Below are 21,465 nucleotides of genomic sequence, written 5' to 3' on the forward strand. Positions count from 1 at the left end.
AGATTATAAAGAAATTTACACAATTATTTGCTAGGCAGTGAACCTAGCAGTTTACAGTAATAACTAGAAATATTTATGATTAGCTTGGTATAACATACAACCGCTTGCATCTTTATTTTCAGCTGGAAAAAAAAATTCTTAAAGCAGATGCTAAACTAATGTTTTCTGATAGATACGATATTTACTATTGCTGGAATAACAGTAGCGCATAACACATTCTGCTCCAACTGATAAAGGGAGACAGGAAAAAATAAATAATAAAATGAAATTATCAGGCTTTGATTACAATATTGGACAAAGCTATTAGTTGAGACCTGCTTACAATTGTTAGCTGCTATGGAAAGTAACAAATTCAACAAGCTTCAAGTTCTTATTGATCAAGTATTTGCAAAATATATTAGCACTTAAAGTATGATGATATACAGAGGGTGTTCACACACTTTTGTATCAATTTTGCAAAAATTTATATATAAACAAACCTTAGAACTTTATTTTCTCATATGTTCAGTCTGATAGCCCTTTTGTTGAAGTATATTACATCCTGATTTCCAAGATAAAAGGCCTTTTCTTAAAACATCAAGGTTGATTTTATTCCACTCCTTATTCACAGTTTTCCAGAGTTCATCCAATGTTTTGGGATGCTGCTTATAAAGAGCTAGTTTTAAAAGTCCAAATGCACAGTAATCCCTACGAGACAAATCAGAGGACTTCAGGTGGGAAGCATTTAAACGAAATAGCTTCAATTCCAGTTTCATTTCTCATTTTTTTAAAAAAAAATAGAACAGTAGATTTAGAGTTATGGCTTGGAGCCTTATCCTGGAACTTAACATAACGAAGATTGTTTGGACAAAGACATGGAATTTCGTTTTTAGAAATAGATATTAAAATATATTTCTGATAGTAATCTGTATTAATTTTGACAATTTTTTTTTTTTTCCTACTTTCCTTATTTTAACCATTTGCGGTGCAGCGTCAATGCTTGAAACCACCTGTTAAGAAATGTTTTTCTCAGTTGTGCAGTGATTTTACTGTATTAATATGCTTTTAACACTCAAAAGAACCAACACATGGCAGAACAAAACAGAGCCTTTTTTCTGTCTTGATTATGTTGAAGAAGATAAAAAATTTCAATTTTTCTTGCTAACGTCATAAAAAATGCATCTAGTTGCCTAACTTATTTATTTTTTAATTACATACTATTTTATTTGTAAAAACACTAATCTTGAGAGAAAACAGCAATAAATTTTGCATTTTCAGTTCAGCATGTGGTTTTCTATCAAAACCACTGCCCTCTGAGAGGTAAAATGAAACTATCGCTCTCTTAGAGCTAAAACATCCTATGTATTTTCTGTTTGCTAAAGTGTAATGTGATATTAGGGCTAAAACATTCCTGTGGATTTCTTGATTGCTAGGGTGTAATGTGATGTGTAATATGATCTTAGACCTAAAACTTTCCTGTCTATTTTTTGATTTCTAGGGTGTAATGTAATCTGTCTGTTAGGCATCAGCGGAGAGTGTGCTATAAGCTTGGTGAGAAGGTATTGCGCTTTTCTATCAGAATAGAAAAATAAGTAAAAGATTGAGCAGGGACTTTTCATTCTTTTAGCCTATTTTTTCTGTCGATAGGTGTGTCTTTTTATTTCTGTCGATAGGTGTGTCTTACCATTATGTAATTATCAGAAAAGCATCACATGCTTTCATAAGTTTCATAATTTGTAAAGCTGTGTGAATATGTGAGTAGTAACATATATAGATAACTTCTATATATTAGTTTTGTTGAAAATACAAAGATAGAACATTAATAATTTGACATTTTTAACCTTTACTTAGTATATTTATACATTTAGAATAACATCATATGAAATTTCCACCTGAAATAAGATCAGAATAAATATATTATATGTACTATATTTTTAAATTATTGAGTTAATTTTCAGAAATTATATTTTTATTAATATTTAACAAAAGAACTATAACTAATTATACTTATATGTATTATTTTGCTGTAAAAATCAATGCTAAAAAGTTTGCAGATTTCATGCTCTACATGGGCAGTGGTTTCACTCCTAAACCAACACCACCTACCTTTCCAAGGTGTGCAACAATTTTTTTATTGATACATTTCACATTTACGAAGCTCAAAGGTAGTAGTTATCAATTAATTTCATTAAAAGCTGGAAGACTTTCAATGTGCCCCTCAAAGGGTTAAGTTTTCCATTATGAGAGAATCCAGTAATAATCATAAAACCTTTAGAAAAACTTCCCTCGTTTTCTCCGAACGAACATATTAAGTAATTTTCTCCTCTTTTTTGGTGGTAAATCAAACTTTTTCTATTGAAATCAGGTAAATATATCCAAGCCTCATCAACTGTAACTATACATTTCCATTTTTCACCAGCCAAATAATTTTCATACAGCAATCTGCACATAGTCTTATGCTGAGAAACATGTTTCAGTGTTTGGAGATGAAAAAAATTTTTTGTTTTGTTTTTATTAGCTTTAAATCAGATTTCATAATTTTGTTCACAGTTCCTACAGAGATATTTAAAGATTTTGTAATAACTCTTTGGGAGGCTGGATTTTCCTTTAAAACGTGAAATGCGGCTTTAGATTTAATAACAAATGTACATACCTTTGTTGGGTATGCATTTTTTGCACTTTTTCCAGCCAGATGTTAACGTTGATGTTTCTTTCCTTTCATATTGAGTAGGTCACTTATTTTACGTTTTGAAAACCATGCTTTTCACAACTTTTTTTTAATAATTGAATAAGAGTATTTTTCTTCGGACAGCACAAAAATATAGCCTTAGATCCATTGTTTCTTTTTCAGCGACATTTTAAAGAAAAGAATATTTTTAATGCTGCAGATGATAATTAAACCTTATTCCAACTTGATGCCAGTCACATTTGTATTTTAGAATTAATATTTAAATTAATGGAGAAAATCAAGATTGTTACAAAAATGTGTAAACATTCCCTCTCTATATATATTTCTTTTCTTTCTCTCCTTAACTGCAAATATTCACCAGCATTGGTATTTCTTATTTAATTCATATAATCATTAGACAAATTGAAAGAGATGCAAAATTACACATAAGTGCAACATACAAGTTGAACACCAGCTGACTGAACACATAACTGCAAAATCAGGCAAAATAGCAACTTTGTAGGAGATTTTCAATAAAATTCTATTGTTTTGATAGTGGTCAACACAGGTTCTACTTCAGGGGAAAAAAAAATAAAAAAAATTGGCAACAATATTTTGGGAAATTTTTGAAATTCACAGTTTTATTCAAAATCTCTGCTAAACTAAAAATGACTTTTTTATGAACAAATTATGTTAATTGTACTGAAATTTCAAACTTACTTAGAAACATAAAAAAATGACTTATAAATTAATACTATCATAGATAAAAGGTCAAAATAACATTTTCAAAACTTTTATTTATGGCACCTAGGCATACACCAATTTCTCCACAAATGCCCTAGGTGTAGAAATTTTTCCATGAAAAACTCAGGATAGTGTGGTTTTTACGTGATGTCTAAATTTAGAACATTAGATTTACAGATGGTACAATTATATAGGTTAGCTTAAAAACAAAACTGGGAGTGTAAAAAGAATTAAATGAGTACAATTGTGATAACCATATGACTAAATAAACTGACAGCAGTTAGTTAGATGTAAGCCTGTTTTATTATTCCACATCAACTTTGTAGTGTATCATTTTTACTTTCACACCTACAACGTCTTTCAACAAAGACTTTGCCCGATCTTTAGGAAAGCAAATACAGTCAAAAGTTGTTAATCCAGACACCCATAATCTGGAATGATCTATAATCCGGACCTCAAAGCTACAAACTTTCTGCACATAGGCATTTACGCATGCGCAAAATACGTTTACACATGCGCGTTTAATGTATAACGGCTGGTATAAGCTAAGCTAAAATATATATTTCAGTTAATGTTGCAGATTGCGTTGTTCCTTAATCTTCGAATTGGATCCGGCTTATTATTTTTTGCAGACTGTAAGAGCAATTTTATAAAAGTAAGCTTGAACTTTCGATTATGTCAAATAGAATTTCTGATGCTGGAGCTACCAAAGGATCTGCAAAGCGGAAGCATGTTTTGATGTCCATTAAACAAAAAATGGATAAAGACATGAAGAAAGTGACAGAGAGATGATTTGTTTCTCTAACCATTATGAAATCTGTTTATCAATTTCACGCTGCTCTGCAGAAGGGGGGGGGATATCGCGAAGCGCAATGAACTGGAAGTTGATCTGTCAGCACTATCCTCATCTTCAGGGCAGATGTTTTTATTTTATTCGGCTTATAATTCCTCACTAAATGTAGTGTTTCATATCGATTTACTCCGATATAAGTTAAATCAATTTCCTCATCATTATAAATATCACAAATACACATCAAATAGTTTTTTGGTTGCAATTTTCTCATTTGGACTATGCGTAATGTATGCTTTACACATGCGCGCGTTGAAAGAAATGTTTAATAAAGTAAACAAATAAACATTAAGCTTTTTTTTTTTGTTAATTTTGATACCCTTTAGATCATAATTGCTCTTTATTTCATAAATTATGGTTTCATATTTTTAATTTTATAATTTCTGCATGCCATCTTATCAGATTTAAATTGATGATCTATAATCCGGAATCGCGAAGTCCCGCCAAGTTCGGATTAAAGACTTTTGACTGTATATCTTTCCAGAATTCATTTTATAATACTAATACTCGAGTTCAACATCAAGGCTGTGAAACAGCCTTCTCTCTCCTCTAAAAGAGCAAAACAATTAGGGCCTTTTTACAGTGTAAATAAGCTGCATTCCTATCAGCCCATTAACAGATTGACAGATTAATTGAAAAAAACATAAAGGCTAAAAGTTCATTTCAGTAAAATCAATATCCTGCAATAATTTAATAATGGTGCCTCTGGATGCTATGGTGCCCAATTAAGTCCCATGCTGGGGGTGCCATGGTGCACAATTTAGAAATCACTGAAATATGTGTAATTATGAAATGCAAACACAATAGAATACTTCAACATACGGCTCAACAAATAATCATAAAAATAGTATGAGGTTTCATTACATGGATACATGCACTCAGTATTATAGATGAGAGAGGTTTTCTGGCAAATGATTAAAGAAAACAGTGGAAATAAAAGAAATAATCTTTAATATCATGAGTTTCATTTCAGAAACAGGCAAAAATTACAATTAAATAAATAAAGGAACTAGGTAAAAACAACATATGAATTAATTTATCATACAGAAAACATTTTAAAATCAAATAATAAGAAATAGAGAAAGTTATTACATTGCTGTTCCTTGGAAGTATAATAATCTTTGTCAATTACAATGTGTCCTTCAATTCTATCAAACATCAATTCAAAAGAGTTCATAATTTCTATATTCCGTCCTTTCTGTTTTCCAATTAAAGCTCCAACCACTATAAGGGGGGGGGGAAATAATATAATTGAAATCAACTCACCATTATATGAAAATTATGTATTTATATGCATTTACGCATTTCAATGTTACACAAAATGTACAGAAAACAAAATAAATTAATACATTTCTTCTTTATTTTTTTTTAAATGCAACAAAAATCTAGATATTTAGTATGTATCAGATATGCTTTTTTGCATCCTTTATAATTAGAAGAATATATATGCAAATTTGGGAATCAAAAAGATTTAAAAAGAAAGTAATAGGAATTTTTATCTAGGTTATTGAAGATATTTTTTTTTATCTTTTATTTTATAGAGATCAGTTATATTTTTCTCTTCACCTATTTTTAATGTCCCAATATACAACATTTATAAATTTTTTGGTATTTGAATGAAAAAGATTTTAACAAAACAAAAAGTGGCTACTAACAGAAACATATAATGGTACTTATGTAATGCTCTCTCAACCATAAAACTTTCAACAAGCAGTGTGATTTAGCACCAATTATGGATAAGTATGGTGTAACAGTACTCTCACAATATTTGCATGTTCAACTGATGTAATTCAATTGATTCTCAATAAATCAACTTTTGTTTTTATGAATCAGGATTTAAATTAAGTGTTTTATTATTGTATTTTTCCCTTCCCTTTCAGAAAAAAAAAAAAAAAAAAAAAAATTACAATTTGGGGCTTGCTTCCTACAAGACAGCAAGCACTGAATTATTTTCAAAGTTATGGGATCCTACCATTAAAAATGTGTGTATTAATGGACAGGTGATGGTCAGGTTGGTTGGTAATGGAGGACAGGGATGCCTGATGTCTAACAGAGGTAAACAGGCATGTGTCCCGCGCCCTCCACTAACCAGGAACAACTCCCTGAAGCCTCAAGAGGCCGCCTTAAGAGCTTTTAGGATGTTAACAAGAGCATTTACATGGCCATACAAGGGCAGATTGCATTCGTTTTTCCGTTTTGACATTTGTTATGTCAATTTGCTATGGTAATTTTGCATATTCATAATAAAATTCAAATAAAAATACAAATTAAATATACAGATACAAAAATACAGTTACAAAATAATAGGATTAAAATACAAGCTTACAGGTTAAAAAAAAATAAGTATTATGCATATACAGAAGAGGAAATGTTAAATACATTTGACTGTTAGTTATTTGATAAGTGTCTGTAATAGGGACTAATGTAAGTTTTAGGGGTAGATTTATGTGTCTGAGAATGTGGAACTGCATGCTGACTTAGTTAGTGTATCATGCCTTGAGAGTTTTGGTTAATGAGGAGAGCACAAATCTTGGCCCATTCTCTTGAGCTTGTTAACAACTTTGCAGATTGTATTTACTGCCGGTTTGTGCTTTATAAGGAAGCGGTGATAAGCTTCTCTATTGTTGATGGGAAGTGGGAGGTGATTTCCTGCTGTCAGATGGCATTCAAAAACACAGTGGTCTGGGACGCCTTTCCCTCCGCAGGTGCATATGTCTGTAGTTGTTATGCCATGTCTATTGAATTAGGTCGGGAATGGGCCATGTCCCATAATATAAGCCGTAAGAGGAGCTATTGCAATGTTGCATTCAGTGCCGACTTTCGGGAGGTAGCTGTATGTACGTCTTCCAGTTGTGCAGTATGTCCAGTCTTCCTGCCAAAGATTTAGGCCTTGACCCCATAATAGCCCTTTGAGGTAGGAAGGAGGGGCTGGGATTGTGATTTTTTCAGCTTCTGAATCAGTGGATCAGTGGCTGATCAGGCTATCAGCTGCTTCATTCCCCTCATTTTCTGCATGTGCCTTGATCCATGTTAAGGAGCGATGTTTCTGCGGGTTGCGCTGTAAAAGTTGTTATAATTTGATGATCGAGGGCAAGGTGTGGTTGTGATTATCTAGTGCTAGAAGTGTTGACATACTGTCTGTGAAAATTTTCGCCCGTTCTATATTATTATTGAAAATGTAATCTACTGCCGTTATAATTGCCTGAACCTCCGCCTGAAACACACTGTTGTTTAAGTCAAGGTGTCCTTTCCATACATGGATGATTCTCCCTTTGTCATAGTGTGCAAAGGCGCTGCCTACTCCGTCTTCCTGCTTAGAGCCGTTGGTGTATATTTGCGTATCCCTTGAAACTCGCGTCATTGACAGTGGCTGTATCCATGAGATGTAAATGCTTATTCCTGTGCCTTTACGTGTGGGATGAGTGTGAAAAGTGTTACCTGGGCTTTGAAATTGCAGAGGGCTGTATGTTATGTTGCCAAATGTTGCATCTTTGCGGAGGTATATGAGGGTGGTGTAGACTGCCTCTTGTTCTGCCCGTATGTGGAGTGGAATGAGCCCTGAAAGGACTGTCGTTGAGCTGGTGGCCGTAGTGCGGTACGCTTTACACAGATTCAGGACGAATGGTCGGTGAAGAGATGTAAGATGTTTGATCTTTCATCCTCCCATCGGTTGGGCAAATACGGCAGCACCATACAAGACTATTTTTTCAGCTACCGCATGTTAGAGGATCTTCTGAATATGATGATTCTGACCCCAGTTTCTACCTTGGAAGGCACGTGCCTTTCTGGCTATAGCTGATGTTTTGTTCTTTAGTTCTCGGATGTGAGGGATCCAGGTTAGTTTTTTATCACAGATTACACCTAGGTATTTTAGCTTTTGGACAATTTTTATGTTGGCTCCTTGTAGTTTGATGCAGGGGCAGCGCGTTGGATTTGTGCCAGGTTTGGGTATTATTATTGCTGATGACTTTGCCGTAGAGACTATAAGCTTTAAGTTGCTGCAGATATTGGCAAGGAGGGAGCAGACTTCGGTGCCGTTTTTCTCGAGCTCCGCACAAGTGTGACCTTTGACAAGAGGAGCTGCGTCGTCTGCGTAGGCGATGACACTTGTATGTCGTGGCCAGTTTGCATCCAGTAGAGGGTTGAATGTTAAATTCCAGAGAATCGGTCTAGCACAAGAGCCTTGGGGGACATCCCCTTTCTTGCACTTTGAAGGTAGTGTCATTGTTGGTGGCTATGAGAAGACTACGATTCTCTAGATAACTACTAAAAACACTGAAGAGGTTGGATGGACACTTTGCGTCTCGGAGGGCCTGTCTTATCGCTGGCCACCGGAGTGTGTCAAATGCACTCTGGAGGTCAATGGATAGGAAAGCTGTATGGAAACCTGTGGTGCTATTGTGTTGAATTGTTTCACGAATTTTGCAGAGGGCATGCATAGTGGACAGACCAGTGAGAAAGCCATACTGCCTGGGGCTGAGATGATTGTTGCTTTGGAGATGATATTTTAGTCTGTTAACAATTAATTTCTCGTAAATTTTGCCCAGGGTTGGCAAAAGGCATATCAGGCGAATAGAGCATGGATCTTGCGGGCTTTTGTTCTTTTTGAGGAATAGGACAACTTGTTCTTTCTTGAATGCCTGCGGGAATATTTGGTTGTCAAATAGTTGGTTAAAGAATTTGTCGAAGAAGGAGCGGCGTGCTTTGTAGGCAACTTTGATGATGCTATAGTCCAGGCCATCCGGACCGAGGTCTTTTTCAGGGGTAGGTGTCGAAAAATTTGCTTGACTTCCTTGTCACTAAATGGTATATCATGTGGAGTTGGTGGGATGTTGGTATTCATGCGAACATTTCTGTGCTGGCGTATCTTCCTCCACGTTGTCTGTGGGGAAGACTTCGTTGAGGATTATGGTGATGGTCAGGTGAATACAGCTAGCAAAACAGTAATAGATTAGAACAATTTACCTGTAGGAAGTTTGTACTCATAAGCTTCCTGTAAAATCGAAGGGCCCTATGAAATAGCAGAAACAAATGATGAAACACAAAAACAAAGTAGATCAAAAACTGATTGTTTATTAAATAGAGTCATTAATTCCTGCAGATTCAGATTCCGTCATTAATTCTTTGTCAAACTCATGGCCACTTTTAGCAGGATCCCTACCAACTTTTATGCTCAATGAATAATCCACAAAAGTTAGTCCTCTAGCGGATGTCAAATTTTGAAAGCATGGATACATGGGGCAATCAGCCTGCAAAGTCATTAAGTTTTTATTTTGAAGAATGAGACATAAACATATAATGCCCTTGTCAGGATTCAAACTCTGGACATTCTGATTGCTAGCCGAATGTGCTTTCAATTTACACCATGAAGGCATGTTACATACTATTCCCCCCTCTTAAAGGGCATCTAGGAAGGACAGCCAATGGCCAAATCCTAGTGGTGATCAATTATGATCCATCTTTTTTTTTTTTTTTTTTTTTTTTTTTTTTTTTTTTAACATTTGGATGCTACTACACAGAATTTCTTCAAAGAAAGAAAACCAAAGAAATCTGCAATGCAATTGCCAGGATTAAAACTCCAAACCTTCTGATTGCTAACCAGATGAGCTTTCTAATTACACTATGAAGGTATGGAGGGTGAAACTACCATGGGATAAGTAAGAAAAAATACTTTACAACAAGGATAGGCAAATACTTTTAGACAAGAGCATTTTTTTAGTGCATCCTGCAGTCAGGGTACTGAACCTTTTGCGGAGCTCCTGTCTGCCAGAACATGATGGAGGGAGATCCTTCCCATTAGTACTTGATTATTTTTTTTAAAGAATAACAACTTAAAATGGCATTCTATGCATTTAATTTCATATTTTTCATTTAGTGAGTTTAATCAGTCAAAGCTTTTTTTGAGACCAAAGCTGCATGATGATGCTCGAGCCGATTTGAGCCTCATGACAATTTCCCATTCTTCAGAACAGAGGTTATTGATTATTTTATTACTTTCCTTCGAGACAGAGAGAGAGTAGAATTGGGTTATTGGCAATTTGCAGGGTGTTCTATCACTAAGTTCCCTTTTCTGATGTCTTTTTATTTCAACAATATTTATATTTCCTTCTTTAATTTCTAAATCAAAGCTGCTAGAAAGGATAGAACTATAATCTGCATTAGAAGTCCATGTTTCATATGTAGTGTTTGCAGCTTAAACTGACTGCTACATAGTCATACATTTACTATATGAGAATATACATTGTAACAAAAGATGTACGCTTAAGCGGCTGATTTTGTACTATTTTATGCATACAAAGTCAGGTAGAAATTTCCATTGCATGGATTAAGAGGACAGTTTAGCAAAGAAAGATACAGGTGAATTAAGTGAACTGCATGTACTGTTCATAGAAAGGAAAAGTAGTTTGGAAGAATTAGATGAGGTAATTTTTTGTTAGTCAGGCAAAAGTTTCACTATTAATTTTTCATTTTGGTAATGATGCAATGGACTATTTATATTTTAACTGTAAATGATATTTATTTTATAGTTTAAAATGATAACTAACAATTCCACAATATTTTTAGACCTACGAAAAAAGAAGAATTCTTTTCAAAAAAAGAAAAATGGCTTTCATTGAAAAACTTCTTTATATGTGCAAGCTTTAAAATAAAATAAAAAAAAATATTTATGTTCAAAATGATTAGTTTACAGCTCATGCCAAGCTTGATTAGTGGAACAATACTTTATTTGAAGAGATTATTAAAAGCAAGGGCTGGCTAATTCATATTTTAAAGGAGCAATAATTCACCACCTTTGTCCTAAGGGAAACAGCCCCTGTGTTCTTTCTCACAGTGAAGGAACCAACCAATCAGTCTTACTGAACTGACAATCAGAAATTGTCAGCTTCGATATCATTGCATGAGATGACTACACTCAATAATTCTTTTCAAAGTCTTTAGATTTTACTGTTTTAACATCAATACTATCATAAAAATGTGTAAATAGTATCCACATAAAAGGACGATATAAAAAAGACAATATACTATTAAAAATATTTAATTACCAAAATAATGAAAGCCAGTGGCAAGCTGTCAATAGCCTACAGAACTAAACAAGTTCCTTAAATTTGTAGGCATTAACACTTTTCTAAGTCCTGAGAAGAGAAGAACTATGGAAGGAAGGAAAATCGACCTTTCACCAGTTCTCACAACTGTCTTAGCCACACAATTAACTACTGATGGCAGGCAGTAATATGTTTAAAATTTTCTTATGACAATTAAAAGCAAAATAAACTTTTAGTGTTACATCATAGTTTATCTTTATGAAAGCATTTTTTATAACACATAAAAGACTTAAGCACAATATAGTCATACAGTTTTTCAAAGTTTAATCTAGGTACAAAAAGTTAAATCTTATATGAGAGATCATTCTGAAGCATGCACAAGCAAATTCTGAAGCTGTTTTATGGCACTACACCGATTAGCTATCAGTACAGTACAAAGTCATTAATCCGGACCTCAAAGCTACAAACTTTCTGCACATGCGTTTAATGTATAATGGACGGTATAAGCTAGGCTAAAATTATGTAATTATTTAATTCAGTTAAAGTTGCAGATTGTGTTGTTCCTTAATCTTCTAATTGGATCCGGGTTATTATTTTTTGCAGACTGTTAGAGCAATTTTATAAAAAGTAAGCTTGAACTTTCAATTACGTCAAAAAGAATTTCCGATTCTGGAGCTGCCAAAGGATCTACAAAGCGAAAGCATGTTTCGATGTACTGATTCCGATAGTGAAGAAAGTGACTTGAAAACGAAAAAATTTCGATTGACATGTTAATCGGTATTCTCGACAGAGCAATTACAGGATTTGAACAGTGGAACTGAACAAGAAATTATGTCTGGTTATAGAATTAAAGAGAAAGTATTAGCACAAAATATGAAGCAACTTAAACAACTTACATTGAAAGAAATGTTTAATAAAGTAAACAAATAAATATTAAACTTTTTTTTGTAAATTTTGATATCTTTTAGATCATAATTGCTCTTTATTTCATAAATTACAGTTTCATATTTTTAATTTTATAATTTCTGCATGCAATCTTACCAGATTTAAATTAATGATCTATAACCCAGAAAAACCCCTAATCAGGAATTGCCGAAGTCCTGACAAGTCCAGATTAAAGACTTTTTACTGTATCATAACCCTACAGTCTTGACAGGTTTTCTACCATGTTTTTTGGGGTGATATATTTCAAAAGATACAAAAAATAATTATAAAAGGAAGACCAGTTCTATATGTTCTCATCTGTGTAAACACGAAACATTATACTCATCATTACAAAGTGGAATACTAATACAATTTCAAAATGATTAACGTCATGAACTATGATGTAATTTTTGTTGATGTTGTGCTTTTTTTGAGATAATTTTTAAAATTAACTATTTAATTATTATGCTATCAACAAGATTAAAAAACACTCTAATTATGGCATGGTAATTTTGATTCTGCTCTTAAAAAATGTTCATATACTTTTCAAAAAATATTAAAATTCATTAATCTTTATGTTCAAAATCCAATAAATCCCATCATGACAATCATTTCCCTAATGTGATCACTAATGAAAGTGATCAATATTTTTAAGAACATAAATAAATACTAGTATTGATTTTAACTTCTCTAAAGCCCTTCCAATTGATCATGGATGGTCATATTACAGAAGATTATCATTTTCACATACTTCATTTTGTGAAAGCCATGGCAAACTATTGATTAAAAAATAATATAAATTATTCTTTTCAAATATGTAAGGTACAGCAACTTTTTAATCATTCCCCAATAATCCTCAAAATCTCACCTCCCATTCTAAAGCACTAATTTTTTGTTTTTAAAAATGTGTTTATTTAAAATAAAAAAGTGAATATTTTCATACAACAGCTTATGAATACTAATTTACTAACCTTGTTGGGCTGTTCCTTCTTGGGCTCTCACACGAGTCCAGTGTTCAGATACATTCATTATAACTAGGGGATGCAAGGACACAGAAACACTACCAGTGGTTCCAGATGCAGCCAAAACATTTCTGGGTGCTTCATCAATTTCCATCGACATTGCAGTTATTTTGGTGCTAAGGATTCAATTATAAAAAAAAAGAATAACAATTACATTTAATTTCTAAATATACAACTTCACCTATAGTTAACATACATTTTAGAATTATCTTTTTCTATCCAACAGGAGCTCAAACTCTATTTACAAACATGCAATAATTTATCAAAGTTCCCCCTGAAATTCAGCTTTTGTTTTCCCTGAACAAATTAAATAAATGACCTTCCCACCTGCTTATCATGCCTTCGTGGTGTAAGCACACTTGGCACTTATTAGAGAGGTCCGAGTCCCAGCGAAGGCACTGCTCATTTTTCAAGTCTCCTGCTTCCAAATAACCTAATGTCTCTACAGTCTAACCAAAGCTGATGAAATGGTATTTAAATAAAGTACATTAACTCAAAAATTTTATTCACATGCAAAAACATACAGATGTACGAAATATATATATTCAAATTAATCAAAACAAGAAATAAAAAGATCAAGTAAGGGGAGGGGTGTTGAGTATTATAACAAAGCTTCTAAAAATACATTATTATACTTGACTGAACATTTAATTAATATAGTTATTTATAATGACATGCAACCACATAATGCATAGTTCTAAATTGCACTATTTATGTTTGCAAAAATTTAGGATATTGAAAATGTGTCACAGTGCTTTACCCCAGTATACTGACATTTCTTTAAATTTACTATCTTTTCCTAAAAATTCTTATTTTAGTTTTACATCTTTCTCTAATAGTATTCTTAGCATTTCCTTTCTCTCGCACAATAAAATAAGCTTTTCTTCCAAATTAATCATATACATCATTTTAGCAAAATGGCCTCTACCCTTAGGAAACATACCATCTTGAATACATAATTTCTCTGAAGCAGTTTTTGCTCTTCCTTCAACTTTTTTTTTTTTTTTTCCCCATAAATAACTATTTTTAGCATTATTGCAGGAATATACAGTTTCTCTGCAAACTCAAATTTTGTCAAACCAGTATTCTCATCAAATTCTTTTTAAGATTTGAATTTTATCTTTTAACTAGAGTGCCTTTTACTTTCATGACATTTTGTATTTATTATTTCTGCTCCATTTAATTTACTTAACACTGTGTCCCGTTCAAAAGGAAAAAACCATATCATTTTTTCTTCCAAGTATCTCCTCTACTATTCATGAACTGGGTTTCACCCGACTATGATGTCTCATGCCCTTTGTTTTCTTCTATCCATTTCTGGGGAAAATACTTGAATAATAATGACTAAAAATGTATATCTACTACAACAAGTTGAGCAAAAGTGACTTATAACTAAAGTTATGCAATGTATGAAAGAAATAGTTTGCTCTTAAAATAAATAGGACTGAATCGGGACCAAGATAAAATGAGGTATAAACGAGAAATGTATAAACAGTACTCCACTGTATATACAAAATAAATTTTCCGATACTTTTTTTAAAATCTTGCTTTCATCTTTCTACAGTGATTGGCCATTTTCTTTTTTATGCAGAAACATCATCAGATTAAATATTTTCTTCTTCTAACTTGATGATTTTATTATACATTTACTGGATGAAAACAGGAATCAGAAAAAGGAAAGAATACAAAAACTAGAAGGGGAAAAATGAAATCCTCTCTCCCCACTAGATGGCACAACAGGGTTGCCACTCAAACAGGAGAATGAAATTCCCCGACTTTTCCAGGTATGTTTCGAGAAAATTTCAGTCTATCCGCGTAATGTACGTTGGCTGTGCTAAGAGGTAAATTAATTATGGTATTAACTTGTACTGTGTAGCAAATTCACTTAATTATTCAATAAATCCCAGAGGACATTTATTCTTAATTATTCTTGGTACACTTTGATAATTTTGTTTACTTTTCCGCTTAAAAAACTTAATAAAATTTAAGATATATACATTGGATAACAACTGTACGTTTTATCTAATTATTACTCATGATCATCCCCAGTTCAACACGAGGCTAATCCAGTTCTTATAAATCACAACGCAATGCTAAAAGTTAGGTTAGATTTTAGGTAAATTTAATTTGTGTGAGGTGTATTCTTAAAAGACACCTTAACACTTGAAAACACAAATATAATTATAATAGGAGTTATTTTCTCCACTGAAGATTGAGATTAGAATCTGCCCAATCTGGAATAAAATAAGGCTTTTTTTGCAGACATTCTGCAGCTAAACGAAAGAAAGAAATCTATTTAATGATATTTTTTTACTAAATTGAGGTATTTCATATTTATTTCGCAGCATACATAAGGAAAAAATATGTGCATTAAATTTCGTGATGTCATCATACTGCTAGAATTAATTTCAGGATTATGCCAGAGAAAATTTCCTGAAATTTGGAAATATTATTTACTAATGATACATAAATTTAGAGGAAAGAAGCAACATTACATGATATGAATAACATAAAAATAAAGATAATTACTTAAAAATTTAATTAGAATAATCAACAATATTTTAGCGAATATAGTTATATTACATGGTTATCCTAAATGAATGATTACTATTTTTTTATTTTACTGCAAAATGACAAGGTATTTATTAAAAAGAAAAAAAAAAATTTTTTTTTTGCGGTAAAATCCTAGTATATGATACGGCCTTCGCATGATTTTGAAAATTGTCGCCAATGACCCGTTTACTGCTCATCATCATGTCGCCAAATCCCACTGTACCATACATGGAGATTATTCTGACGAAAGAAAGTCTATGTAAAAAGCGGAGGGAAAATTTGCCAAGGGATTTGACGACGGAACGGCCAGAATTTCCATCTCCGCGATGCGTACAGGAAATTGAGAAACACGTATTAAGAAGAAACTTTCTTTGACAAAAAAGAAAACTACGAAAATCCGTTTTTAAATTATTGCGAAAAATCCAAGAAGAAACGTTTTATCAAAGAACGTTTTTTCTTGGATTTTTCGCAATAATTTTAAAAACGGATTTTCGTAGATATTTCCCCCCTCCTCAAAATAAGTAATCCATGAATTAATTTACTTGCGCCAAAAAATATTTTCTTTTCCTTTAGAGTTTAAAGACATTTTAAACGATATTCATTTTAGGAAATCTTGATAATGTGACCTTCGAACTTCGACACCGGTTTCGAGCTTTGGCGACAGATACATTGTACATGCACAGCTGTTTCCCGCTATGATGGAACCGAGCCACGTCTGTTGCAGAGAGGTTTTCCTTCTTTACAACACATTTTTTAATTCTAACCTTCATGGTACCGTATACTAGGATTAAACCCATTTTTTGTTTTATACGAGAACAGGTACTTTCTTTAGTTCATGCACTGCACATGCGATTCTCGAAGTTACTGGAAACCAAAAGTTGCGGGAAACTTGCTTTGCCTTTCTAAAAAGACAATCAAATTGGAGCTGCGAAAATTGGCTCTATGCCAGCTGCCCAAATGACACTCACGTGATACACAATTCGCCAAAAAAGTGATCTCTTCCGACGTCGGCGCAAAACTCGCCTTTTTTGGCGGGATCGTTGTATAAAATTCCCTGACTTTTCCAGATTTTGACTAAAACACTTAAATTCCCTGACTTTTTTGGTCAATTTCCGAATTCCCTGACTTTTTCCGGTTTTCCAGGTAGCGTGGCAACCCTGCACAAACTGGGGGCTGTTACCTGAGTGTTTATGATCTGCACTCAGCTCTAGGTTCATAATATACATTTAAAAATCCTTTTGGCAAGTTCAACATAACAGATAACCACAGGTTCAAATATCCCTGCCTTGTTTTCCAGAGTTAAGAAAATCTGTTTCCTCAGCTGATTTGAAGCTGCAAAAGTTGAGGCTAATGAAATACCTTTTCATCAAATCTAATTCTCTTACTAATTATTATGGAGTTAAGTATTCAGTGTATAACCATGCAGCTGACTATGCAGCAGAACTGGATATAGCATTTAATTAGTTTCTCTAGAGAATGCAATTATTGAAATATGTTATTAACTTTTAATACCACTAGCCTATGTAGGACTGTGCCACAGTATGATATGGTTTTTACTGTTGTTATGATTGTGATGCTTTTCTCATATGGAGAAACCAATGGCTTCAAGAGAAACACAATATAGTTAGAAATTTTTTAAGTAAGCAAAGGCTTCTGAATTCAAACACAAACATTTTGCTAAGCTAAATTTATGTTAACCCTCTGACCAGCCAGTGTTTTCACTAAGAAAGTGCAAATTTCCCAAAATTACTATGAGAAAAAATTATTTTCTTGATTTTAATGTAAAAATTCTGATATTTTATACCTGGATTTGAGGACTTTTAATATATTGCCTTAATTTCTTTAACATATTTTAATATGCACATATATATACATTCTTACAGATATCACAAAAAATATTCTAGACTGTATATATATATATACATATATATGGGGCCTTGGCGGTTAGAGGGTTAATTGATTATGGCAAAATATATGAGGGTTATCTGCCTAGATGAAATATAGAACTTTTTAAAGGATACTGACTTTTTTAAGGAAAAGTTTGTTATACAACTAAGTAAAATCTAAACTTGTGTTAAATTACCAATATTTATTGGCTTTACTGACTCAGCCATTGAAAAAACACAGCACATGGTGCAAGATGAATATACATAACTAGAATGCCCGGCAGTCATACGAAATGACTGCTGTTCTAGATATTATTCATTGTAATTAAAATGATTTATGCAAAGGTGTCTGCTAATTTAAACTGAATTACCCAGGGCAGGCGGCGAGAACGCCCCTTTGCTTACTGCCCCACAGGATTTACCCCTTCTACTTGCTTAATTGCTTAAAGTAGAGCGCAATGAAGGAAATCACTGGTGGTACATTTCTTAAGAGCCACCACTAGCTCAATCAACAATGGTTATTTAAATAATTAAATGTTAATTCACATGTCAAAGATCTCTTTGTACACAACATTTCTTGTGTAGATCTTGCCATCATTTTTAAGCTCGCCTTGCAGAGGACCATCCATTATTTTTAATTTTACGTCAATTTTTTCACGAACTCTTGAACAGGCAATATAAAGTTGACCGTGTTCAAATGCAGGCTCAGGTAAAAAAATGCTAACACACTTAAGCATTTGGCCATGGACGGTCATAGCAAAGGCAAGTTTTACAGGAAATTGTCTATGTCTCAGTTGAAACGGCAACCCTGTGCCATGGAAACTTCCCCCCATTGGCTAGTACAGTTACGCAAGCAGCCAATAAACTATCGGAGACAAACAGACACTTAAGCCGCATATATGTATGGGGTGAAGTAACACTATCTTCTTCGAAATGGCTGAATCCCGGGCTTAGCGAAGCACACCATTGGATTCTGCAGGTTCGTGGCATGCCATCTTGATCATTTGCGTCTTCATAGGATTTTAATTAGCCGAGATATAAATTAAAAACTAATTTTGCCCTATGTTTTCCCTATATTCTCCACTTTCTTTCTTGGGATTTCCCTCTTAAAGGGATTTGGCTACATGCCAAATTCTTTTTTCTCGAATATCTATGGAACGGCGGCGAATTGAAATTCGAGACGCGTATCCTCGGATTCAAAAAATTCTCCGAATCTATCGATTCCGTTCTCATCTTCATACGACTTTAATCGGCCGAGATATTAATTAAAAACTACGTAAATGTTAATTTCAGTGCTCATTTTTCTGAGTGGCAACAATAAACGACACACACTTTAACCGCTTATATATATATAGAAATTTGAAAGGCTAAACTAACTAAGGTTAGAGTAGATTTAAGGGTGCCCAGAGTAGATTGGATTATAACTAAGCTGTTGTTTCATTTATGGCAGCCTGAGTAGTTGAATGTTATGGAAACCCTATTATGACATAATTAGTTGCGTGACTGCAGTTAATTTGAATCTCGAGAAAAGATTTGGAAAGTCTTGTGTGTATCGGATTTTGGATAAGAAGTACGTTGTTATTTTGTGGTTTTACACGGTAAAATAGCTGAAAGTGGTAAGATTAATTTGAAGTTTATGTATGACTTAAAACAAAAGGGAAAAAAGCATTAATTGATTGGTATGTAAATGAAACTTTACTTTGTAAACATGACAAGTAGTGTCTGTTCGTAGGAAGGAAATGCGTATAGTTGAATGTCGGACGATACCGGCACTATGGAGGATATTTTTTACTCTATTTTGGTGAATTTATGTGGCAACTATAGTATATGCATTCCAGTTTAGATAATTGGTACTATTCCGCTTTGGAGACCATAAAAAAACTGCAGCGAAAATGTATGTGCAAAAGCGCCAAATGTAGCAAACATGCCCATTTAACATTGTGCCAAATCTAGCGTATGCGCTGATTTCAGATTGCGTAAGTTTATATAGTTTTATATTTCTTAAGACGCCATTGAAATACTAGTTTAATTTTAAAATCCTTTTTTGATTTTAAATCCTTTTTTGATATCCTATGGATTTAACAATTTGGAAATCGCCCATGACGAAAAGTTTGCAATAGAATTTTGGGTAAAGTGCAGAATCCCCCCTGGCCTGACTCGTTTTTAAGAATTGCACATACTCGGTATCCAAGTACACATCAACCTTTTTTCACTTCAAAAAAAAAAAAAAAATCCCAGAATTGCACAAAAATGGCACTGCGCACACCCTTGACTTAAGCTCGCCTTGCAGACCTATGTACACATCAAAGAAAAAGAAAACTGACAAAAATCCAATTGTTTTTACCCTTGTAAAAAGCGGCAAACAAATAAGTGGGCGATTCTGCACTTTACCAAGAATTTTTTCAAAGAAAAGGCATGATTCCTTTTAGAAAATTATGTTTGAACAACCAACGAGATGAAAATATGCTTTAGTGATAACTCGGTAGCGAAATTGCGATGCATTCAATTATGATTAGCAATTTTCATATCAATTATAATAATGATCTGAAATAGTTATTTACACTTATGCATCCATTCAGTCATGTTTAGCCTTTTTTATATAAATTGTAATAATAAAAAAGTATTATATGAAATAAACCTTTCATCTAAATTAAAACATCAATCTTAGTTATTTACTATTATACTTCCTTTCTTGAGTTAGGGTTGCCGCAATTATTTTTGGCAGCACTGGCATCAACAATAGTTTGGCGATTTTTTTACGGCCCTCAAAACCAAATAGTACCAGATAATTTAGTAAATTTTTGGATGCTGCTAAGGAATTTTGTTTGACTGAAGACTCGGAAATTCATAAAAAAGGTAAGTGGATATTTCCTTCGTGTAGCGAAGAAGAATTTCCTTTATGTTATTTCATTGTTTGATTTAAAATGTAGTTTATTGAAATTATATATTTTTTGTTGGCTGCTATTTGACTTTTTAAGTGAATATGGATCAATATGTACACTGCTCAAAAAGAAAAAAAAAAAAAAAAAGAGGGACAGTTCAATATCTTCGATTCTACTGGGTCGTTTGACAAAATTCAAATTGCGTTTTTCATGTCTCGAAAGCACGACTTAGGATATATATTAGATTTATATATAGAACCATTTTAACATAGATATTTTGACACAAAATCGGACTTTTTCTGAAATAACAATTTTTTTCCCGTATTTCGATTCTACGACTCAAATTATGCCAGAATGCCAAGTTTTGTAAAAATCGTACAAATAGTTTTTAAAATATTAGCTCTCAAAATTTTAGCTCCTCAATGTTAATTGAATTTGGCAAATATTTAATTATATATCTTTTTTTATTAAACTTTTTTGATTTTTCCTTTCACATTTCGAAATTTACGTTCATTCCAAATAAAATTACCCATTTTTTGTGTTTTATTTTTTAAATTTCTATTTTAAAAAAAAATCATGACCTATAAAATTTTTACCATCATCTTAAAGTATGTGTATTTCTAAGCATACCTGCAAAAAATTAGACTTTTTTATTCCAAATTTTCTAAGATATACACGAATTTACATCTTTTCACATTTTGAAATTTGGCATCTTTTTTTTTTTTTTGAGCGATAATAATGCCAAATGTGGTTTATGGATTTTTGTTACAGTGAATTGCCACAGCTATTTTTAACCTTAAATTTCAAATAAAATTTTTCTTTCAATGATGCGTAATAAATGTTTATTAATACTATGTGAAAAATTATTATTTTTTAAATTATAGATATTATTCAAATTGTTAACTTTTTAAAAA

The 21,465-nt window shown here is 32.8% G+C and overlaps 1 protein-coding gene across 1 annotated transcript in view; it reads right to left on the reverse strand.

The window, feature by feature from the left end:
- Nucleotides 1–21,465, reverse strand: part of CSN6 (COP9 signalosome subunit 6) — a 67,640-nt gene that overhangs the window by 28,496 nt on the left and 17,679 nt on the right. The window contains exons 2-3 of the mRNA XM_085826821.1: nt 13,180–13,346; nt 5,334–5,465 (exon numbers count right to left, since the gene is read on the reverse strand). Coding sequence (XP_085682947.1) covers nt 5,334–5,465; nt 13,180–13,330 — 283 coding nt within the window. The 5' untranslated portion in view covers nt 13,331–13,346. The remainder of the gene's footprint in view (nt 1–5,333; nt 5,466–13,179; nt 13,347–21,465) is intronic.

Source organism: Stegodyphus dumicola, chromosome 1, assembly GCF_044657685.1.
Source record: "Stegodyphus dumicola isolate Sdum_Otavi_A_Nest chromosome 1, ASM4465768v1".
NCBI lineage: Eukaryota > Metazoa > Arthropoda > Arachnida > Araneae > Eresidae > Stegodyphus > Stegodyphus dumicola.